Source organism: Populus alba, chromosome 4 (assembly GCF_005239225.2).
Source record: "Populus alba chromosome 4, ASM523922v2, whole genome shotgun sequence".
In the NCBI taxonomy this organism is placed as follows: Eukaryota; Viridiplantae; Streptophyta; class Magnoliopsida; order Malpighiales; family Salicaceae; genus Populus; species Populus alba.
Genome location: NC_133287.1, coordinates 5,617,753 through 5,637,963, shown reverse-complemented (window position 1 = coordinate 5,637,963; position 20,211 = coordinate 5,617,753). Strand labels below are relative to the sequence as shown.

Here is a 20,211-nt window from a genome sequence, read left to right as displayed (position 1 = left end):
AACCAAGGGCCATAAAGAAACCAGAATCCTCTTTCACTGCACAACCTCTCACTTTTCACTTACAAACAACCGTACACACTTTCTTCCATAGCGGGCACACTCTCAACAAAAGCTCCCTTCACTTTCTCTGTCCCTCCCCACAATGTCACCACCTCCACCACCCCTCCTCCTTCCTCTCCTCCTCCTCTTCCTCATCTCCGCCACCAGCACTGAAGCTGCCTCTGCCTCTACCATTGCTACTCTTCCACCCTCTCCCTCCCCCACCTCCTCTCCTACTGCACCCACCACCAAAACTCCCTCCCCCACCTCCTCTCCTACTCCACCGACCACCAAAACCCCCTTTCCCTCCAGTAACTCCACTTTAAACCCCAAACAACTTAGAGCCCTCCAATCTCTAGACATCCCTACTGCTAAAGATCCTTGCATACAACCTTCTCCTCACAACGCCACCATTTGTGACTCTTCTTCCCCCTTTCGCCAGCTAGTCTCGCTTCACCTGTCCAACTGCTCCTCTGACCTCTCTCTTTCTTACACTGCCCTTAAATCCCTCTCCACTCTTCAATCTCTCTCTTTCACCAACTGCCCTGTTACCCCTATTAGATTCCCTTTAGATCTTGCCATCTCTCTTCATTCTTTCACTTGCATTCACTCTCTTAAACACCTCACTGGTATCGGGCTCTCTCGCTTTGTCAATCTCACTGATCTCACTGTAAGTAATGTGCCAGTCAATACTAGTGGTCTTTATGCGGTTCTTGGTAATATGCGTAAGCTTAGGTCTGTTACTATCTCAAATGCTAATGTCACTGGCTACATACCAAAACATCTGCTTTTAAATCTTACCCAAGTTGATTTTTCAGGTAATAGGCTTAAAGGAAAGATACCCAGTTCCATTACACTTCTTGAAAATCTTGAAAGTCTCAATCTTTACTCAAATGCACTTACTGGGGCAATCCCTGATAATCTTGGTGACTTGATTTCACTAAAGAATCTGTCTTTAGGGTCTAACTCTTTATCTGGGGCGATCCCGGATTCAATGTCAGCAATTCCTGATTTAGCTTATGTTGATCTGAGTTCAAATCAGTTGAATGGGACAGTACCAAAGTTTTTTGCAGAAATGAAGAAATTAAGGTACTTGAATCTTGAGAACAATGAGTTTCATGGTGTTTTGCCTTTCAATCTTACTTTTATGAAGAGATTGGATGTGTTTAAAGTTGGTGGAAACAGCAATTTGTGTTACAATCATACAATTTTGTCATCAAAATTGAAGCTTGGAATTGCTCCTTGTGATAAGCATGGATTGCCATTGTCACCACCACCTGCAAAGGATAATTCATCAGGAGGTGATAGTGAGAGTGATTCATCAGATTATAATGATGAAGGTGATGATTCTAACAGCAAGAAAGAGGGTCATCACGGACCTAATAAGGTTGTTCTTGGTGTGGCAATTGCGCTTTCCTCTATAGTCTTCCTAATTGTCTTCCTTATTCTTCTCTCCAAAAGATGTGGTTAATTAGAAGGTAATGTTATTTGTTCAGAATTCAGAGTAGGGAAAAACTGGTTACTAGAAATCATTTGATTGTTTAATTTGTTATACACTTGAGTATGAAGAAGAGTAGTCGTAGAAGGGGAAAAGGAAAAAGGCGAGGGTGGAAATCATTATTTAGGTGTGTTATTTTTTTTCTGCTTTGATAATTGGATGGAGAAAAGAGCAGTGATTTCTATTTTATATATGTATATATATCACGTATTATGAATTCGGTTACCGTGGATGCATAATTTGGATTCTGTAGAGGGGAAAAAGTGGTTGATATTAATGTTGTATCATGAAATGTGTATCTTGAACCCCAAGAATTATTTGATCACACTTTCATTTATTCGGCCTCTATGTTTGATCCTGTGTGTTTCCATTATGTTATGTAAATTTGGCCTTTCTGCTCGTTCTCTATGATTTGGTTGAGTTTGGTTTGCAATTTGGTTCAGATTATTTATTGCATTAACAAGGAGCCACACTGGAGACCTGTCTTTGCTGTATGATAACACAGTAAAATTCTAGCCCACAAGGCTGTTCGCTAATGTTCTTTCTTTGGTGTGTTAAAGTGATTAATACAATTTACGTTGATATTTCCAGTGAATGACGAGAGTGAAAATAAATGGGACTGGAAGAATGTTGATTTTTTTTAGGTAATATTGATTTCATAGGGACATTATACAAGTGCACAGACCTTCTTGCCACTTGCTATCTAGCAGTTCACAGTACAACTTTGAAGTTGTGAGGTCCCATATTGTTTTGCGTACTATGTTATGTGGATGAGTTGCAATGGCAGTGTAGTAGACTCAAGTAGATTTAAGCAAGCCTTTCCTTCTACAGACAATAATTTTAGGACCAAGCGCCTGCTGCTTAGGACTATTACCATTCCTAGTATAGAAAATCTTAGCAAATATACTAGGTAGCATAATTTCTTAACCTAAGAAGCAGCTTTTGTTTAGAAAAAAAGATGTCATAATAGAGAACTGATAAACTAACTAGGACTGGTGCTTGAACTAAACTACAGGGGACACAGATCAGCTCGAAGAAGAAATGAAAATTCTACCTTTAGAACCGTGATCTTAAAGGAAAAGAAAAGGAGGAGGCCTAAGGTAATGTTGGTAAACAACGTGTATATAAATGATTGCCATCTCTGTCTCTCTGAGTGCCTCGTTGGACTCATTCCTCTTCCCTACCACAACAATGATAACTATCATAGCTCCAGATTACTCCTGAGATGGTTTGTTCATCATGAGTCATGACAGAGGAAAACAAATGAGAGATTCACACATAAAGTCATACTCTGAATTGGATTACTGCAAATGGCATTCTTCATTTCTGCATAATATTGTTTTGGAAGTGGCCTCAGTTGGAACGCAGACAAAATTTCCCGTTTAGCATTGTGAATTTTTAAAATTGTTTTTTATCTTCAAGTTATTTTTTTTAGTGTTTTTTAATCATTTTGATGTGCTAATATTAAAAATAATTTGTTTTAGAAAGAAAAATATTATTTTTATATATTTTCAAGTAAAAAATATTTTTAAAATTACCATACTTTCAAACAAACTTGTAGTCTAAACATGTAAAAACTTAAATTTTCAGTCCAACATCTAGGAAGGTACTCAAACTATAGACATAAACGCAATAAAAACAAAATGTTTTAAAAAAATTAGAAATGTTAAGGATCCTGTTATACAATTTAGGAAAGATCATAAGATCTTTATTTTTTTTTTTGTATTTAATGTTGGATTATTATAAGCAACATATCATTATCAAATTGGAAATATTTATAAAACCTTTTTAGATTAGAGTAATTGTTATGCCTTAAGTAATATGTTTTTCATGCCTTAGCCTTTTCCTTTCTCTACTTTTATCTACCTGATTCAAATGTATATGAAAAAAAAATACAAGAAAGAAAAGGTAACTTTATAGAGAAAAAAAAAGTTAAAAAAAAACAAAGAATATTAATTTTTAACGACCTAATGATCATGGATGAAATTAAAATAAAAATTAAAAACGACCAAAATCAATCTAGTTTAACTTTAAAAACTTGTGAGTTGTGACATGGATCATGAGGTTGGATCACAACATAAAAGACAAGCCTAAAAAAATAACAATATAAAATTCTTAACCATCCAAAATAATTAAGGATAAACTTGAAAAAACAAATTATAGATTTCAAAAGAATAAGAATTAATTTGATGCAAAAAAAATCAAATCAAATCTTAAGAAATGAAATCGAAAAACAATTTCAATTAAGAAAATGATAAGAAAAAATTAAAAAATAACAATCAAAAGAATGAAGATCAAATTTAATATAAAAATCAAATGTCGATTGATGAAATTAAAAAAAAATCAATAAAGAATTAAAGACCAAATACATTGCAATTAAAATAATAAGAACCAAATCTAATATAAAAACTAATATAAAAATCGAATGTTAAAGGATGAGATTGAAATAAAATTAACTCAATAAATAATTTAAGATCAAATACATTACAATAAAAAGAATAGAGACTTAATTTGACCCAACAAACAAATAACAAGACTTCTTTGTTTTTGTTTTTATTTTTATTTTTGCAATGGCTAACATGTCTTTCTATAAGGAGAGAGAGGAAAGGAAAAAAAAAATGTGGCCAAATCATAATCATCGGTATTTTGATAGCATATGCCTCACTACCATGATAAGGATAGTGAGGCACGATCAAAACACCATCTCCAGATGACAATGTTTAGAGTTATTTTTGTGTCGCACGCGTCACATGAAGGTTGTTAATGGTGCCCAACATATATATATATATATATACAATTACACCATCCCCGCAAAATAAATAAAGTTCCCTTCATCCAAAGCTAAGAAAGATTGTTCTTTAGGGGTATTTAAGTATATTGTACAAAATTGTTTTGTAAAATCTGAAAAGCCTCTTAATCTAAGGAAAAAGTTTTTGAAACTTTTAAGTGTAGTTTAGTTATTATATTGTATATCTAAGATGTAAAAATACGATTGACCTCTCATTTTCTGTAATAACTAATGGGTTCCATGAAAAAGACTTTTCTACCCCTAAATCCAAGCTAAATGAGTTTGCCTTAAAAAAACCGATGATGCAACATGAGTACTTAGAAGGTGTTTGGCTTGGAAATATAGTGGTTTTTTTTATAAGTACAATATATTTTAAGTACAAACCACACCTAACTACACCTTTAAAAACTATAAAAACATGTTTTTTACTTAAAAAAAAACACAAGCTACCTACATCCAAACACCCGCTTACACAGAGAAATCATTGAACTCTTTTTAGGTTTTTGTATAACATATTAACACAAACATCTCTCAATGCTAGGAGGATAGCTGTGTCATTTCGAACTCCTTCCCATGGCCATCTCCAAAATGTCTGAAAGATATAATAGTTAGGGCTGACATTTATTCGGTCGGTTTTGAATAACAACCAAACTTCAAACCGATGGTTCGGTTCGCGGTTTTTTTCCTTTTTCAACCGGTTGATAATTCAGTGACTGAGAAGAGATGGTTAATACCATTGCAGGCATCATGTTGTTAAAGTTGTTTCCTCAATGATATCATCTGCTTCATCTCACAAGATTTGATAAATCGTGGCTTAATATTATTTGATTAAGACGCGCAGGTGGAACTTACTTGAGGGGTGAGGAAGAAGTAGAATGGCTAGAGAAGATTCCGGTTGGTCAGTTTTCAAAGGGGCTTCCTTATTTGAGATAAAATAAGAGTAAAGGGAGAAGATATCTGCAGAGTTGAGTAAAATTGCAGTAAAAGTGAGAAAGATCTGCAAACTCGGTTTCAAAACCAGACAAAACCGGAACCGAACCGGAATTTTTTGTGATTTTCCTGATTTTCTATTGGTTAATTCGGTTTTATCGGTTATATTTTTCAAAATGTCATTGTTCCTCATTCTAATATGTTCAAAAGAAGGTCAAAATACTCATTAGTACAGTTTAAGTTTTTGCTTCAGCCATATCATTGGTGCAATCTGACATGAAATCTACATGCCATCTCAGAAAGAGTGCAAAAACTAACGTCTGGTTTCCATCATTTTAGCTTTTAAGGAAAACCAGCTCATACTTTCTTGGAGGACCCTTTGCTTTGATACTCCTGCCGTGAATAATAAGCAAATACAAGGGATAGAGCTTCCGAGGGAGACAACCAATTAACCATAATACAAGTAAGACAGAAAGTAGAAATGGAAGATGGTCCCTTAATAAGGAACAAGTCTAACACAATCAAACTGGCATGCGACGTAGTTTCCTTCATGCATTAGATTTATCGCAATGATTTATAATCTGTCTTGAATAATGCCTTCCAGCCTCTAAGTAATTTGCTGCACAAAAATAAACTGAGAATTACTAGTATCTATGCCCCTCGTTTGACCTAATATATGACAGAAGCCCTACTTGAAATCCTCTCCTAAGATATATTTCTCTTGGACCACTATTTACAATAATTTACTAACTCATAAATGAGAATCAACCTACACAGGGATGAGATGAGCTCTGTTACATTCAAACCCCTTCTCTGCACTTAATTCACCAGAAACCTCTGCAACAACAAACGCCATCCTTGAAATGGTGAAACCGATTAGAATCTCTCAAGACAATCTCCCTTCCTAATGTCTTGGAAATGAACTTTGCCATCTCATGACAGTCACCACACACTCTCAGGTTCTTTGATACCCGTATTGTTCTCCCAGGTGGCAAGTTCAATATTCCAAAAGCCATGGCTAATTTCTCACTATGCCCACACAGAGCCGTTTCCTTCTGCAGGCTATCTGCATTGATCAAAGCATATCTTGTTTTAGGAAAGTAACCTTCTTCCTTCATCTTTGATCTCAACCTCTTCAACAAAACCTCTATCTTTTTGGCTTGTGGGTGCGAACTATTTCCAGCAAGAAAGATGTGAACTTTGCTCTTGACTTCTATCCAACTGCAGCCTGGGTTCTTCTTTAAACCCCGCCGACCAATCTTTTGTCTCAGCTTTTTCACCTCTTCCCATTTCTCTGCCTCGGCATAGGTATTTGCTAAAAGTACATAGTATCCCGTGTTCTCTGGTTCAAGTTCAAAGACGTGTTCCGCAACTTTCTCAGCTAATTTGACATCATGGTGAATCCTACACCCGGAGAGCAGTGCTCCCCAGATTGTGGCATCAGGTTCAATTGGCATTGATTTTATGAATTTGTATGCCATGGCTAGTTTCCCACTGCGAGCTAAAAGATCCACTATACAAGCATAATGCTCCAGCTTTGGCTTGACATTGCATTCATCTTGCATAATGTTAAAGAATCTCCATCCTTCGTCAAGCAATCCGGAATGACTGCAAGCATACAGTATTGAAATGAAGGACACTTCATCAGGCTCAACACCTGCTTGCCTCATCTCATTAAAGGTAGTGATAGCATTGTTCCCAAATCCATGCATGCCATATCCAGCAATCATAACTGTCCATGTGATCAAATCCTTTGTAGGAATCATATCAAAGAGCAACCGTGCAAGAACCGGTACCCCACACTTCACATACATGTCAACAAGTGCGTTGGCAACCTGTTGATCAGAAAAAAATCCATTTCTCAATATATGACCATGAACCTCTTTGCCTCTATCTAGAGAAGCTAGGCTGGCACAAGCGGGAAGAATACATGCCAAAGTCGTACCATCAGGTTTCATTTCTAACACCATATCACCAAACAGACTAAGAGCTTCATTGGGTAGACTGTTTTTTGAGTAACCTCCAATCATGGTGTTCCATGAGATGATATCTTTTACAGGCATTTCTAAAAAAACTGCTTTAGCATCTTCCATGCTTCCACATTTTGCATACATATCCATGAGAGCATTGCACACAAATATATTTGATTGCATATCATTCTCCCTAATGTAATTGTGCACATCCTTGCCATTTTCCAGTGACCCATTACAAGCACAAGCATGAAGAACCGTTGTGATAGTAAAAATATCCGGGCTAACACCTTCCCTGTCCATTTCATGGAACAATCGAATAGCTTCATCAGAGAGACCTTCTCGAGCATAAGCTGCAATCAATGAAGTCCAAGTCACAACAGTTCTTACACTCATCAAGTCAAAAACTCGAATAGCACCATCCAAAACACCACATTTGGCATACATATCCAGTAATGTATTGCAAAAGGTAGTTTTCCAGTGAGCACAGGCCTTCACTCCAGAACCATGAACTGCTCTACCCAATGAAACATCACCACAATTTGCACAAGCTTGAAGAATACTGACCATTGTAGCCAAATCCATATCAACTCCCGAATATAGCATCTTTTTGAAAAGTTCAACTCCTTTCTCAGAAAAACCATTAGCCACATACCCACTAATCATTGAATTCCATGAAATAACATCTCTGTCACTCAATTCATCGAACAACTTACGGGCAACATCAACTCTCCTAATCTTCAAGTAAAAAGCAATGAGCGAATTAACAACAGCATTATAAGAACCCAAACCCAATTTTAACAGAAACCCATGAACCCATTTACCTTCCTTTGCACTGCCTAAAGCTGCAAAACACTTCAATATACAAGAAACTGTATGAGAGTTAACTTCAACACCCAAATCCAACATCTGCCTAAATAAAGAGACACTCTCTTTAAAATCACCAATCTTGGTATACCCATTCATCATTAGATTCCAAAGAAAAACCTTCTCATTTCTTATCTTATCAAAAATCAGCCTCCCTTCTCTTAAATCCCCACAAGTTACATACATAAATACAAGTTTCGATCCTAAAACACTGTCAATTGAAATCCCACTAGAACAAATAAATGAATGAACTTTCTTGCCATCTTGTAAGGATTTAAGTTCTGCAGAAAGTTGCAATATTGAGCAACAAGTTCTTGACTCAATTTCAGTTTTTGGAGACATGTAAAGCAGTTCTATTGCTTTATCAATATTTCCCATTTCACAGACCTCATTGATTTTTGTGTTCCAATCAGTGATTTTGTTATCTTTGGATTGGGCTGGTGAGGTAATGACGGATACCGTGTCATAAGAAAAGTGTAAATTTGGTGATAAAGGAGCAAACTTTGGATATGGTTTGTTGGAAAAGAACACATATTTAGACTGGAAAGAGTGCTTTCCTCCGCTTTTTTTGTTATTTAGAGGGAGAGAAAGTTTTGATGGAAGGATTGTGGCCATTAAAATCATCATTTGAAGCAGAAGAAGGCGGGAAAGTTCTAGCTAGAGATAAACTAAAAAATGGATTTGAAGTTGAAGCTTGAAAGCTTTTAATGCAAAAAAAAAAAAAAACACAGCTTTTTGTAATCCATTTGGGCATGTGGATTGCACGCGCCAAAGAGACATGTGACCTAGCTAATTTTAGCTATCGAAAACAGCTACTCTACTCCCACAGGTCTTATATAAGAGAACCAGTGAATCTAATCCACTTTGCATATTCAGAGTCTCAAAGTTTGCCTGGAAAGGATGGTTTCTGCTGTTGTTTTCTATCCTCAAAACACTTTCTTTAACAAACCCTCATGTGTTTCTTTCAGCAAGCAGCTCAAGTTGGGGTACCCCATTTACTCTCTCAAAGGTATTATCTCCTGAGCACCAATTGTTTCTGGAAGTTTGACTCTTTATTTTTAATGCACATTATTTAAGTTTTTGTCTGACAAAGTAGTTGATTTTATAAATGGATTAGATCTGCTGCATGCTAAATTGCGTTCTAAATTACTGTCTTTTGTTTGTTTTTCTTCGTCTTTTGTTATTGATGTGTGTTCATCATGTCATGAATTGAAAATGTTTAGATTCACTCACCATGAGCCAATATATGATTGAGTCGTTGAGATCTATGTTAAGAGGTGTCGCTGGTTTCCATCTCGTGTCCGGGAGAATAAATCATTTTGTGTTGGTGAGATTGAATTGTGTTTAAGCATATGAGTTTCCCTCGTGAATTTGATGGCCCATCAAACTATTCATGGAATTTGAATGAAGGTGTCCGGCATTAGACTAGGTAGAGTGAAAACTTTAGCTTAATATTTAATTAATACACCTGCTATGGTAATAACAGTAGTCATCACTAGATGCCATCAAGTCAGGGATTTTGCATCTTCCAACCCTTTACAATTTGGTACTCGTATGCTGCATTCAGTGGTTCTTATTTTTGTTTGCTTGGTAATCCACAAGTCCCCTCCGTGTTGAGACTGTCAACAGCACAAACCGCATCATCTTTGATATTCATTGCAACCCAGAAACATTTCATTGTCAGACAGTGCTTAACTTCTTTGCTAGACTTTATTCCCTTGTCATTTCATTGACTTGTCAAGAACTTTGGCTTTCGATGCATGTATTGGTACTGGGCCAAATCATTTTGTGAGCTTCAAACTAAGAGCTCATTTTTTGATGCAGCTTGTTAAATTTGGCTGAGATTGCAGATGGGTCCTTGGCTTTTGCTTCACAGAATGGTGTGCTTCAATCTTCTGATAGAAAACTTCCCTTGTCATCTAACCAGGAGGAGATAATGGCCCTTTTCAGACGGATACAGTATTCAATTTCGCAGGGAGAGTCTACCGCCACTGGGAAAAAGAATGCTGGCAGGTCTGAGAAGTCCCCTACTGATTCAATTCTGGAAGTTCTTCTCCGTTCAAGGAAGCGAGCAAAAGGTAATCTAGATGGATATGCTTCTTTCAGTTCCAGAACAATGTTTGTTAGGAGATAAAATCATTTTACATGCCGTTTCTAGGAGGAATGTTCTTTAAGTTATAAGGTTTTTTCCTGCACAAGAATACTATCTATCATATTAAAAAGAAAACCAGTTCTCTTAACACACATTTGTTTTTTGTTTATATTGGAAACCCTTGTAAACATAACACAAATTTCCTTTCGTCGCGTTCATTCCCTTGTGGTGGTGAAGAAAATTTCGTTATTGTCTCCTTAACCACTTATCCCCTGGATGATTAGTATCATTACCAAATTTGCTCGATCACTCCTACCACAATGCATGTGGTTTGTTGACTCACTAAACATGTCTGATTTTTAGTTTCATGATTTATCGTAGACACAAATACAGTTACGGAAGGAAAGAATGTCCCAACACACAAACAAAGTGTGCCCCAAGGTCCAGAAGATGCAAGCACGAAATGCCTTAGCGGATTTTAAGTTAAACAGACCACATTCTAATTTCACAAAGAAGTTTTCGATACCATCTCCATCAACGCCAGGTGAAAAGAGTGCTGAGCTGAATAATGAAGCATCAGAGGCCAAAGCCAGTGGCAGCATATCAGAGTTGCCAAGAGTAGAGGAAATGAAACTGACCGAGCTGAAGGAACTAGCAAAGTCCAGGGGAATAAAAGGTTACTCGAAGTTGAAGAAGGGTGAGCTTCTGGAATTTCTGAGGTCCTGAAAAATGAGAAGTGCTTGAGCCAGAAGACAGGCAATCTAGCTGCTGGAAACCAACTTACGTGGCAGCAAGAAACTTAAATTCCAAGAACATGGTGTTTTCTAAATGAAGTTCCTGTGTTATTCTTGGCCCAGATTTCTTGACATTGTTTTACTTTTCCTCCATTAAGGTTGTCTGGTTCTATACTTCATTTGAGTTCAGTGGTCTACATATGAAGCAGCAGGAAAAAACTGATAAAATTGGATAATTTTTTTGCTTGCATCCATTGTCAATAGCCAACAGATTGCCTCCAAGAATACCACTGTCCCTTTTGGATCAATAAAGCCCAACGTCCCAGATTTCCCTACTATAGGATACGCACACAGACGAACAGTAGTACATTATAATTCAAGCAAGCAAAACCCAGCTGGCTGCTAGCACAAATCAATTCTTTTGAAGAGACTGGCGACAGAATGTGCAGTCCAACCAGGTTGACAACAAATTATATTAGTTTGTTTTTTCAATTAAGAAACTTGTATTTTTCTGTGTTTTAGATCTACCCTCCTAGGATACTCTTTTGTAAAAATTTTATTTATATAAATTTGGGTGTGGGCACTGACACATTGTCCAAAAAAAAATATTTGATAGGAAATATGAAATGAGTAAATTTGCCAAGCAATTGCACTTGATTTTTTTAACTTATTATAGTATTATTAGGAGGAGGAAAGCTAACGTACAAGATTTATGAATTAGAAGTAAGGAAAAAAAATAAAAAAAGAGCTTAGATGCATTGGAAAGCTAACTTGGGCTCCATTTATTTGCAGGAAAGTAAATTTTTTTTGAAAAGTGAATTTCGGGAAAATATTTTTTGATATTTGGTAGTGTTATGGAAAATGAACTGGAAAACATTTTCCAGTGTTTGGTTGTGTTATGGAAAATGAACTGAAAAATAATTTATTAATGAATTAATTTTTTTTTTCAAATTTATCTAATATATATAAAATATTTAATCATTTACAATAAAAAAAAATGAAATCTAAAATGTATAATGATGAATTTTTTTTATTATATCCTATATTCATACACAGCTTATTTTATAAAATATAACTATATATATCATATCATATTATAGAGAAATAAGCTTTTGAAATATTTTTTACGTAAAACCTATTAATATATTTTTTTCAATTTTAAAAGCTTAAAATAAGTTTTTTTTTTTCATATGAAAAAAGCCAAATTAGTTTATGGTAAGAGTTATATATTTGGGTTTTTTTTTGTATAAAGAATTTTTTTAAAAGATAAATACATACAAAAATATTTTTATGGGTTTTTTGGATAAATATTTTTTTTGTACGGGTAAAGGCAATTATCTCTTTAATATCCCTTTAATATATATCAAATAAACATCAAGATATAAATATAAATATAAATATCTAACATCAAACATAGTCATGCATAAATATTAAGTTTTGATGTCATATACATATATATTAGTTGAAATTACAAACATAAACATGCTAGACCGAATTAAACAAGTAAACATACTCGTTAAATAACAAACATAGTTTGAACCCAAATTTTAAACATAGTCAAACCATCTTAGCAACCAGGCCTATAGCAGTGTTGGTTCACAAAATTTTGAACCTAAATTTTTCTCAAATTAGCATTTTTTACCATAAATGCTTTTGCCAACATTTCATTTTGGACCAAATGATCAAATGCATCCCCAAGAGTGATCTCATCAAAGCCTTCAATTTTCATCACTTCCGTATACAGCGCATTAACATCAAGTTGATTTTTGCTGAGGCTTTGAATTGCAAATGATACATCTCCAATCTGTTTAGACAACTTTTCAATACCATCATCTTCATACATGCGATTTCTCTTCCTATGTTGCCTCTTTTGTGTACTAGAGGAAGATGTTTCTTTTCCCTTATAACTTTCTTCATATTCACCTTCATTTTCAATTGAAATTGATTGCTCTTCAGTGTTCTCTTCCAAATTGACATCAGCATATAATTTGGTATAATTTCCGGTTGCCATGTCTTTTCCAACAACAATTGTCATTGCATCGTACATATCAAGTTTTTTGTTGAGAAACTTGTCATGATTGGGATGTGCCTGTTCATAAAGTTTAGAATATATAATTTTTTAGTTCATTGTATAACATTTTAGAAACAAAAGTAAACAAAAAAATTACAAAGAGTATAATATTTATCATACATTCACTTCTTCATCATATACATCTTTCGAAACTGTAATCATCTTCAAACAATCATCACAGCCAAAGCCACTTTTATTTTTAAGTTTGGTTATTATTCCCCATTCTTTTTTCACAATCTTGAGATGATTGTCTACATGCTTAGGCTCGCATTGGACGTTGAACTTTTGACTGATTTCTGTAGCCACCTTAACAAAAGATTCTGCTTTGAATGTAGAAGAAGGTTTGCTTCCTTTAAGTGCCTCCTCAACTAATATTTCAAGCAACATGTGAGACATAGGCTTAGACCATGTGAAGTGCTTGCCCTTTAATTTTTCATTCTGCGTGGAACTCATTTCTACAAAAAAAGAAATTACAAATTTATACAAAATAAAATCATAAAATATTTAGATTTAATAAATTTCATATAAAAACTACAATGAGTAATTAAAAGAGAAATTGTAGTAAAGTCAACATCTACTCGAAATACATAACAAAGATAATACAAACTCAAGCAAGACATAAAAAACAAACACATATAATTAACACTCAATTACTAGTTTCACATGGTTGATGCAATCATTTCTCTTTTTGTTATCCACTCCCTACTCTCTTCCCTTTCCTCCCGTTGACTTAAGTTGATTGTTCGTCTAATTGGTTCACTATCCGAACATATTTCTTCCATAATAAAGTCATAAGGATCAACCCCCATTATATGATTATGAATAATACAACATCCAAGCACAATATCTACTTGTGTTTCATAGGACCAAAAAGATTTTCCATCAATTGATCTAAAACGACTCTTCAAAATACCAAACCCTCGCTCAATAGCGATTCTCAATGAAGAGTGTCGAAGATTAAATAACTCCTTTTCATTTTCTGGTGCACGTTCTGTAAACTCATTCAAGTAATATCGAACTCCATGAAAAGGAGAAATGATTCCTTTTCGAATACCGTAACCAGCATCACCAAGATAATATTTCCCTACAAATTAAAAAAAAATAAAACGTATTACTATCTTTATGTAATAAGACATTTTATATGTTTATTGCATATACTAAAATACTTTATTATATACCTTCTGGAATTTTTAGACCACTAGATCTTGATAATGCATCACTTAAAACCCGTGAATCATGTGCACTTCCTTCCCAACCAGCTAAAACATATATAAACTTCAAATCAAAAGTTATAGCTGCTAAAACATTTTGTGTTGTTCCTTCTTTTAGACCTCGAAACTTTCCTTGAATCTTAACAGGAACATTTGCAGGAACATGGGTACTATCAATTGCTCTCACACAATCCTATATAGACATGAAAAAATGATTTATAAACTTTTCTTCTAGATGTAATTAATTAATGTATAAAAATATTGGTATTGTTATCATACCTTAAAATAAAGATAGAATCTTCGATTGTTCATTATCTCCTCTGGAACTGTATCCTCTAGATCTTTAATAAGGTGTTTGTATAATTTAAGAATTGCTTTTAAAACAATTCTAAAGTAACGATGGATAGTTTCAATAGACCTATAGTATATACCACTAATAAAATGAAACCTTTGGTTTTGTCCTATAATTTGTAAGAACACAATTACTTGCTCCCTAATCGACACATTTTGAGTTGATCGTAATAGGTCATGACTTGTGAGAACATCACACAATTTATAAAAGACAACAGGTTTCATACGAATTTGTTCAACACAATGTCTATCACCTCGATTCAAAATGCTGTCAATATAGAATTCTCGTTGAGCAATTGCATTTATACATGGTTCTCGTGGTATATTAATTCTATTTCTTTCTTGTTCAATAATAGCTACCCCTGTAGCTATCACAGTTACAGCTGCTCTCATATATGCTGCATGAATTATCTTACTATCCATAACATGAAAGTGAAGTTTTCTGATAATGAAACCTAAAAATTTAGGGAAATAAATATTAAAAAAAACATATAAAATACTTACAAAATTAATACAATAAATTACCAGCATAGTCACACAAACTTATCCATATATAACAAATATAATCAAACACTAAGCATAAATTAATCAAAGCAAAATAAAACACAAATTCCCCATTAACATCCCCAATTACACTATTTCATTCCCATTTTCCCTATAATTTTGTTATAACCGTTTCTGCCATTATTCTCCATTAGCATTGAACTATTTCACTATTCCCATTCCCCTCTCCTCTCTTGATTCAGTTCCTCCAATTCCCCTCTCCTCTCTCGATTCCCCCAGTTCCCCTCTCCTCTCTCGGTTCAGTTCCCCCAATTCGTGTTCCTATTTTGTTTACAAAGTTCACCGAAATCACTGTTAAAAGAGAGCAACGGTTCACTGTCTCCCACAGAAATCTCCCCCTCGTTTAGTCTCTCAGTAGCAGATTGATCGCCCCCCCTGTTTTGTTTCTTTGTCTCTCGATCTCTTAGCAGTAGCAGAAATCGCCCCCCTCACAGAAATCGATCGCCCCCCCCGTTCGTTTTGATGTCAACGAAATCGATCGCCTCCTCCTCACAGAAATCGATCGCCACCCCCCGCCCCCCTGTTTTGGCCTCTCTGTCAATAGAAATCGATCCCCCCCCCCCCGATTGTGGCCTCTCTCTGTTCACAGTTATCTCCCCCCCCCCCCAGTTTGTCTCTCTGTTTGGTTAGGGAGCTGCCGAATTTTTCCTCTTTCATGAAGACGACAACAGTAACAAAAAAAATATGCTTTTTTTTTTGTTGCTTGATTAGTTGAATGTGACGAGATTGATGAGAAGAGTAATGGAAAAAATATGACAATAGCAGTAGCAGAATATCAAAGATTTATGCCTTTATTTTTTCAGATCTACACAGAAGAAAAACATAAAGGAGAAATAAAAGAGGAAAAAAAATACCTGATATTAAATTGGTCCAAAAAAATACTCTTGTTCCTGCTCAGCTTCCAATTGATTTTGTGAAGGAAAAGAGACTGTGATTTTTAAAGAAAAAGTTTCAAAGCTATGTATTCTCGTTGAAAGGAGCTGAGTGGGTGTAGAAAAAAAAAAGTGTTTTCCTTTCTTTAACAGAAGAAAAACACTTTCCTTTGACAATGTTATTATTTTTAGTTTGATTGAAAATCATTTTTCTTTGACTATTTTTCTTTGTTGTTGCTAAATATAGAAAAAACAGAAAAGTGAATTTCAAGAATTCATTTTCCTACTATCAAACACGGCGTTGATAGGCAAAAAGATTTATGAATTAGAAAGTATATAATTCACACGTGTTCTACTCAAACACTAGCCGGAGACCTAAGGCTAAAAGTTGGCAGCATACCTGACAGATGGGGAAAATGATTTCCTTTTGCCTTTTGAGCTCAAGGTATATAAAAACTCTTTTATAGCGGCTGCTGAAAAGAACGGAGGGGGAGGCAGAATATTGACAGGAGGAAAAGCAACGGAATGTGGAATGTAGTAAAAAATTATAAAAATAAAAAAGAGCAAAACATGTGAGTTACACGCTTGTCCCATGAAAAGAGGCATCACCCCAAGCTTTTTTTTTTTTTAATAAAACTAATAAACATATAAATTTTCAATAACTTTAAAATTTAAAAAACTCAATCTAATAAATTTTATAATACAAATCTACTAGTTAAGATACATCACTCAAAATTATAAGTTCTTTTTATATATTAGAGTATTTGTCAACTCTTTATTTAAAAAATAAAAATAAAAACATAAACTATGGTGTATAATCTAAAACAGCAGATGATGTGTCTTCTAAAACAACAAATGATGCACCATTTACACAGCTAGAATTTGGTAACTAGAGAATTTCTGAAAAGTTAAGGTATAAATATTTTATATTAAAAATTTATTTTTAATTTATTGTTCACTTAAAAACATTTTAGATTTCTAAATAAATTCATTTATAGCTTTAAATTACACAAAAACTTTAGAGACTAAAATAAAAAAATTCATCCATACATAGTGAAGAAGGAGGCTGAATATTTCTTTTAAATTTAAATTTAGTCCTTAAGATTTCAATTGGTTTAAATCAATAAAATTTATCTACTCAATGTTTGAACTTATTCTTGATATCTCTAGAACATCATATCAAGCCAACAAAAATAAATCATCAAACTCAATCCCAAACCAATTCAATATGAAAGTATCAAATTGAGAGAAAAAAAAAGGTCAAATGACTAAAACAAATTAAAAGACCAAAAATATAAAAAGAAAATATTATGGGTAACTATTACAACCTACAATGGATTGTATATTCTTTTTATGTTGTATTTTCATTATTTTTTTAAATATTTCTTCATGATATTTGGAGAGTCGGGTGCAGAAATTAAAAAGAAAAGAATAAAAAAAAGTTATCAGAATCACATTGAAGCTCCTTCATCATCACAAAAAAAAAAAAGACAAAAAAATAGATTATCAGAGTCATATTGAAGCACCTTCGTCATCACGCACTTGTCAAGCAAGCAAGTAAACATAATCTAAGATGTTTTCAATGGTACCAAGAAAGTTCACTTTTAGAGCTCAATGGTAGCCACACACACAGCCACAATGCGACAGCCTTTCTCATAGGCTAGCATGTGTGTTCCACTCGCCAGCCACCTTTTCCTTTTTTGTTTAATTTAGTCCCTGGTCTTTGTTTTAGTTTCAAATGCAATTCCTAAGGCTCCAATTGTTTTAAATCAATAAAATCATATTTTATTTTATCAAATTGAGCATTAAACAAGTGATGTCCCCTTTTCGAAGCTTTCTACACTAGTCAGCTTAGTGATGTATGGCTGGAAGAGTCTCAGGAGTTTACCCCAACAACTGGAGCATCCGGCATAAGAATCCCCAGCTATTCAGGGTCATTCGAAGGATCAAATGTACAAGTCCAACAACCCATGCAGAGATCCCCCAAACCAAAGCTCATGTGTGAAATCAAGGCGTCGCTATGGCTTGGCACAAAAATAAGCTAAAGACAGAAGCTTCATGTTGTGAAGCGAGGTTCAAGGAAGGAGGTAAAAGACAAGGAACACACAAGCTGATTTTTCATTAATAAACAAATGTATATGAGAGCTCTATAGTAACAATCTCCACAACATAGAACCTTGCTGTCTATGTAGCAACTTGGAGATCTGGAACCTGAAATTTTCAGGCTAAATTATGAAGACCTAAAGAGTCTCCACAAGATCGTTCAATGAATATTCAATGGAACACATTCTAAAACATTTTCACCCTAAAAAACCATGGAAGCACAAAAGCTATTACCAAGCATGCCAATAGGAAGTTACAGAAGGGCTGTCCCCGCCAACACCCTCCACTGCTCTCTGATGAGAAACCAGTGCTCCTGATAAATCTCCTTTCCGGAAAAGCGTTCTCCCCAACACCCTTGATATTCATTGCTGTCTTTCCACATATTTCACAGATTCTGCATAAAGAAAACATGGAAGACATCTCAGTGAATTATGAAAAATAGAAGAAAATATTCTCTGCTAGAAAGTCCCGAGAAACAGTGTAAACACAAGAAGATAAAATAAGCCTGATCCAATCTCAACATCGATAACATTTATACATGTATAAGCATAATGTTCATACTAATCCATGCTCGAAACACTTACCTGTTTCCTTTTAGCTTAAACCATGTTTCAGCACAATACACATGTGCAATGCCAAGATCATCTTTACATCCACAACCAATCTGAATTAGATCCATGGAGTTGGTTGTGGCAGTAGCAGTTGCGTCTGTAGCTTCCAGCAACCCCTCGGAACTCAAGTGACATATCCTACAAACCCTTTCTCCATCACAGTTATCCTTAAAACCTCCTCCTCCTCCTGTTCCGCCGCCTCCACTCGTCATATCAACCACACACGATGACTTCCCCACTTTGCTCACTTTCTTCTCTGACTCCTCCATTGTTCCCTTGCTTAACCTCATCTCATTGCCCCTGAGTTCCAATCTTTGGTTTCCTCCATTAATTCCCGCAGTCTCTTCAGGACCTATCGCGATCAGAGTCTCGAGCACAGCCCTAGAATTACTCGAATACCAACCTCTTCCTCGCTCAACTTGATTTAATACCTCACCATCTCCAAGCCCATGACGTGTTTCCTCATTTATCATTCCACCTCTGAGCCCCAACTCCTCATTTTTTGCTCCCAGATCCTTATTTTCTCCATCAACACTTGAAGTCGCCCCTGAATTCAACACAATAACAGTCTCAAGTACAGCTCCATTAACCATATTAATTGTATTTGCGACCGTTCCTTCATTCATTGACTCTTCAATTCTTTTCCTATCACTTGTTCCCTGACTTGCCACTCTCTCACTGGATCCCAACCCCTCAATATTGGCATTCAAAACCCCAGTTTCCACCACAGCAGCCACTTTCTCTCCTGAATTCATTGCCTTTAAAGTCTCTATGGCAACCCCATTATCCAAATTGCTTGAATTTCCACTCAAATCACTGACATTGAAAATCCTTACCCGATGCACTTGGTCCAAATTGCCAATAATTCCTTTGTTTCCTTGTGTGTCTTGATCCATTACTCATAACAAAATAATCTCCACCTCTCTAAATGATTTCCAACGAAAGAAAAAATTCCTCAATTATGAACAGCCAAACTCAGATATCAACAAGAAGACAGCAGCACCACTATTGGTAGCGAACAACAAACAAAAGACAAAAACCTCACGACTCCAAAACCTCCAAAGAAACCAAAAATCTTCAAAAAAAAAAAAAAAAGATAACCCAAGAATTGAACAAGCTTAATAATGGAATATATAACTGAAAGATAATAACTTCGTAAAGAAAACAGCGCCTAGATAGTTTACCTACTCCTTTCGATAACTTGAACTTTAATAAAACCTGCCGCCATGTCTCAACAAAAAAACGTTTACTTCCAGGTTCAACTGTAATTAAGTTTACAAAAGAGAGATCTATCTATCTTTAAAGCAAAGTTGTCTCATCAATTTAACTTAGTCCGATTGTTGTCTCTATCGACAGAAGATTTTTATGTGTACAGTGTGGGGCAGGTGTTGTTGAGACTTGAGAGAGGGTGAAGAGCTTTGGTGGAAGAAAATAAATGGAAAGTGCATGGAAGCCGTTAATAAAGGTTAATTAAATGGAAATAATAACTAGTCATCACTTAATTAGGAAT

At 35.1% G+C, this 20,211-nt stretch overlaps 4 protein-coding genes across 6 annotated transcripts; 2 read left to right on the top strand and 2 right to left on the bottom strand.

Annotated features, from left to right (window-relative positions):
* The first annotated feature begins 33 nt into the window (after positions 1–33).
* On the top strand, positions 34–1,928 carry LOC118037037 (receptor-like protein 51). Its single transcript, XM_035042919.2, has one exon. The coding sequence runs from the start codon at positions 143–145 to the stop codon at positions 1,508–1,510; it is 1,368 nt and encodes a 455-aa protein (XP_034898810.1). The 5' UTR covers positions 34–142; the 3' UTR covers positions 1,511–1,928.
* Positions 1,929–5,731: 3,803 nt separating this feature from the next.
* On the bottom strand, positions 5,732–8,765 carry LOC118037033 (pentatricopeptide repeat-containing protein DOT4, chloroplastic). The gene has a single exon (XM_035042915.2). The coding sequence runs from the start codon at positions 8,717–8,719 to the stop codon at positions 6,080–6,082; it is 2,640 nt and encodes an 879-aa protein (XP_034898806.1). The 5' UTR covers positions 8,720–8,765; the 3' UTR covers positions 5,732–6,079.
* Positions 8,766–8,913: 148 nt separating this feature from the next.
* LOC118037035 (uncharacterized) lies at positions 8,914–11,097 on the top strand. 2 transcript variants are annotated; one of them, XM_035042916.2, is made up of 3 exons: positions 8,914–9,101; positions 9,943–10,170; positions 10,566–11,097. In XM_035042916.2, the coding sequence occupies exons 1-3, from the start codon at positions 8,993–8,995 to the stop codon at positions 10,664–10,666; spliced, it is 438 nt and encodes a 145-aa protein (XP_034898807.1). In that variant the 5' UTR covers positions 8,914–8,992; the 3' UTR covers positions 10,667–11,097. The 2 variants fall into 2 exon arrangements, with proteins under 2 accessions (XP_034898807.1, XP_034898808.1); XM_035042917.2 differs by having other exon boundaries at positions 8,915–9,101; positions 9,917–10,170.
* A 6,983-nt stretch (positions 11,098–18,080) lies between these two features.
* LOC118037032 (uncharacterized) lies at positions 18,081–20,142 on the bottom strand. 2 transcript variants are annotated; one of them, XM_035042914.1, is made up of 3 exons: positions 19,886–20,142; positions 18,675–19,625; positions 18,081–18,484 (listed from the first exon to the last, which is right to left on the bottom strand). In XM_035042914.1, exons 2-3 carry the CDS (start codon positions 19,595–19,597, stop codon positions 18,277–18,279), a joined length of 1,131 nt encoding a protein of 376 aa, XP_034898805.1. In that variant the 5' UTR covers positions 19,598–19,625; positions 19,886–20,142; the 3' UTR covers positions 18,081–18,276. The 2 variants fall into 2 exon arrangements, with proteins under 2 accessions (XP_034898805.1, XP_034898804.1); XM_035042913.2 differs by having other exon boundaries at positions 18,675–19,776; positions 19,886–20,141.
* Positions 20,143–20,211: the final 69 nt, after the last annotated feature.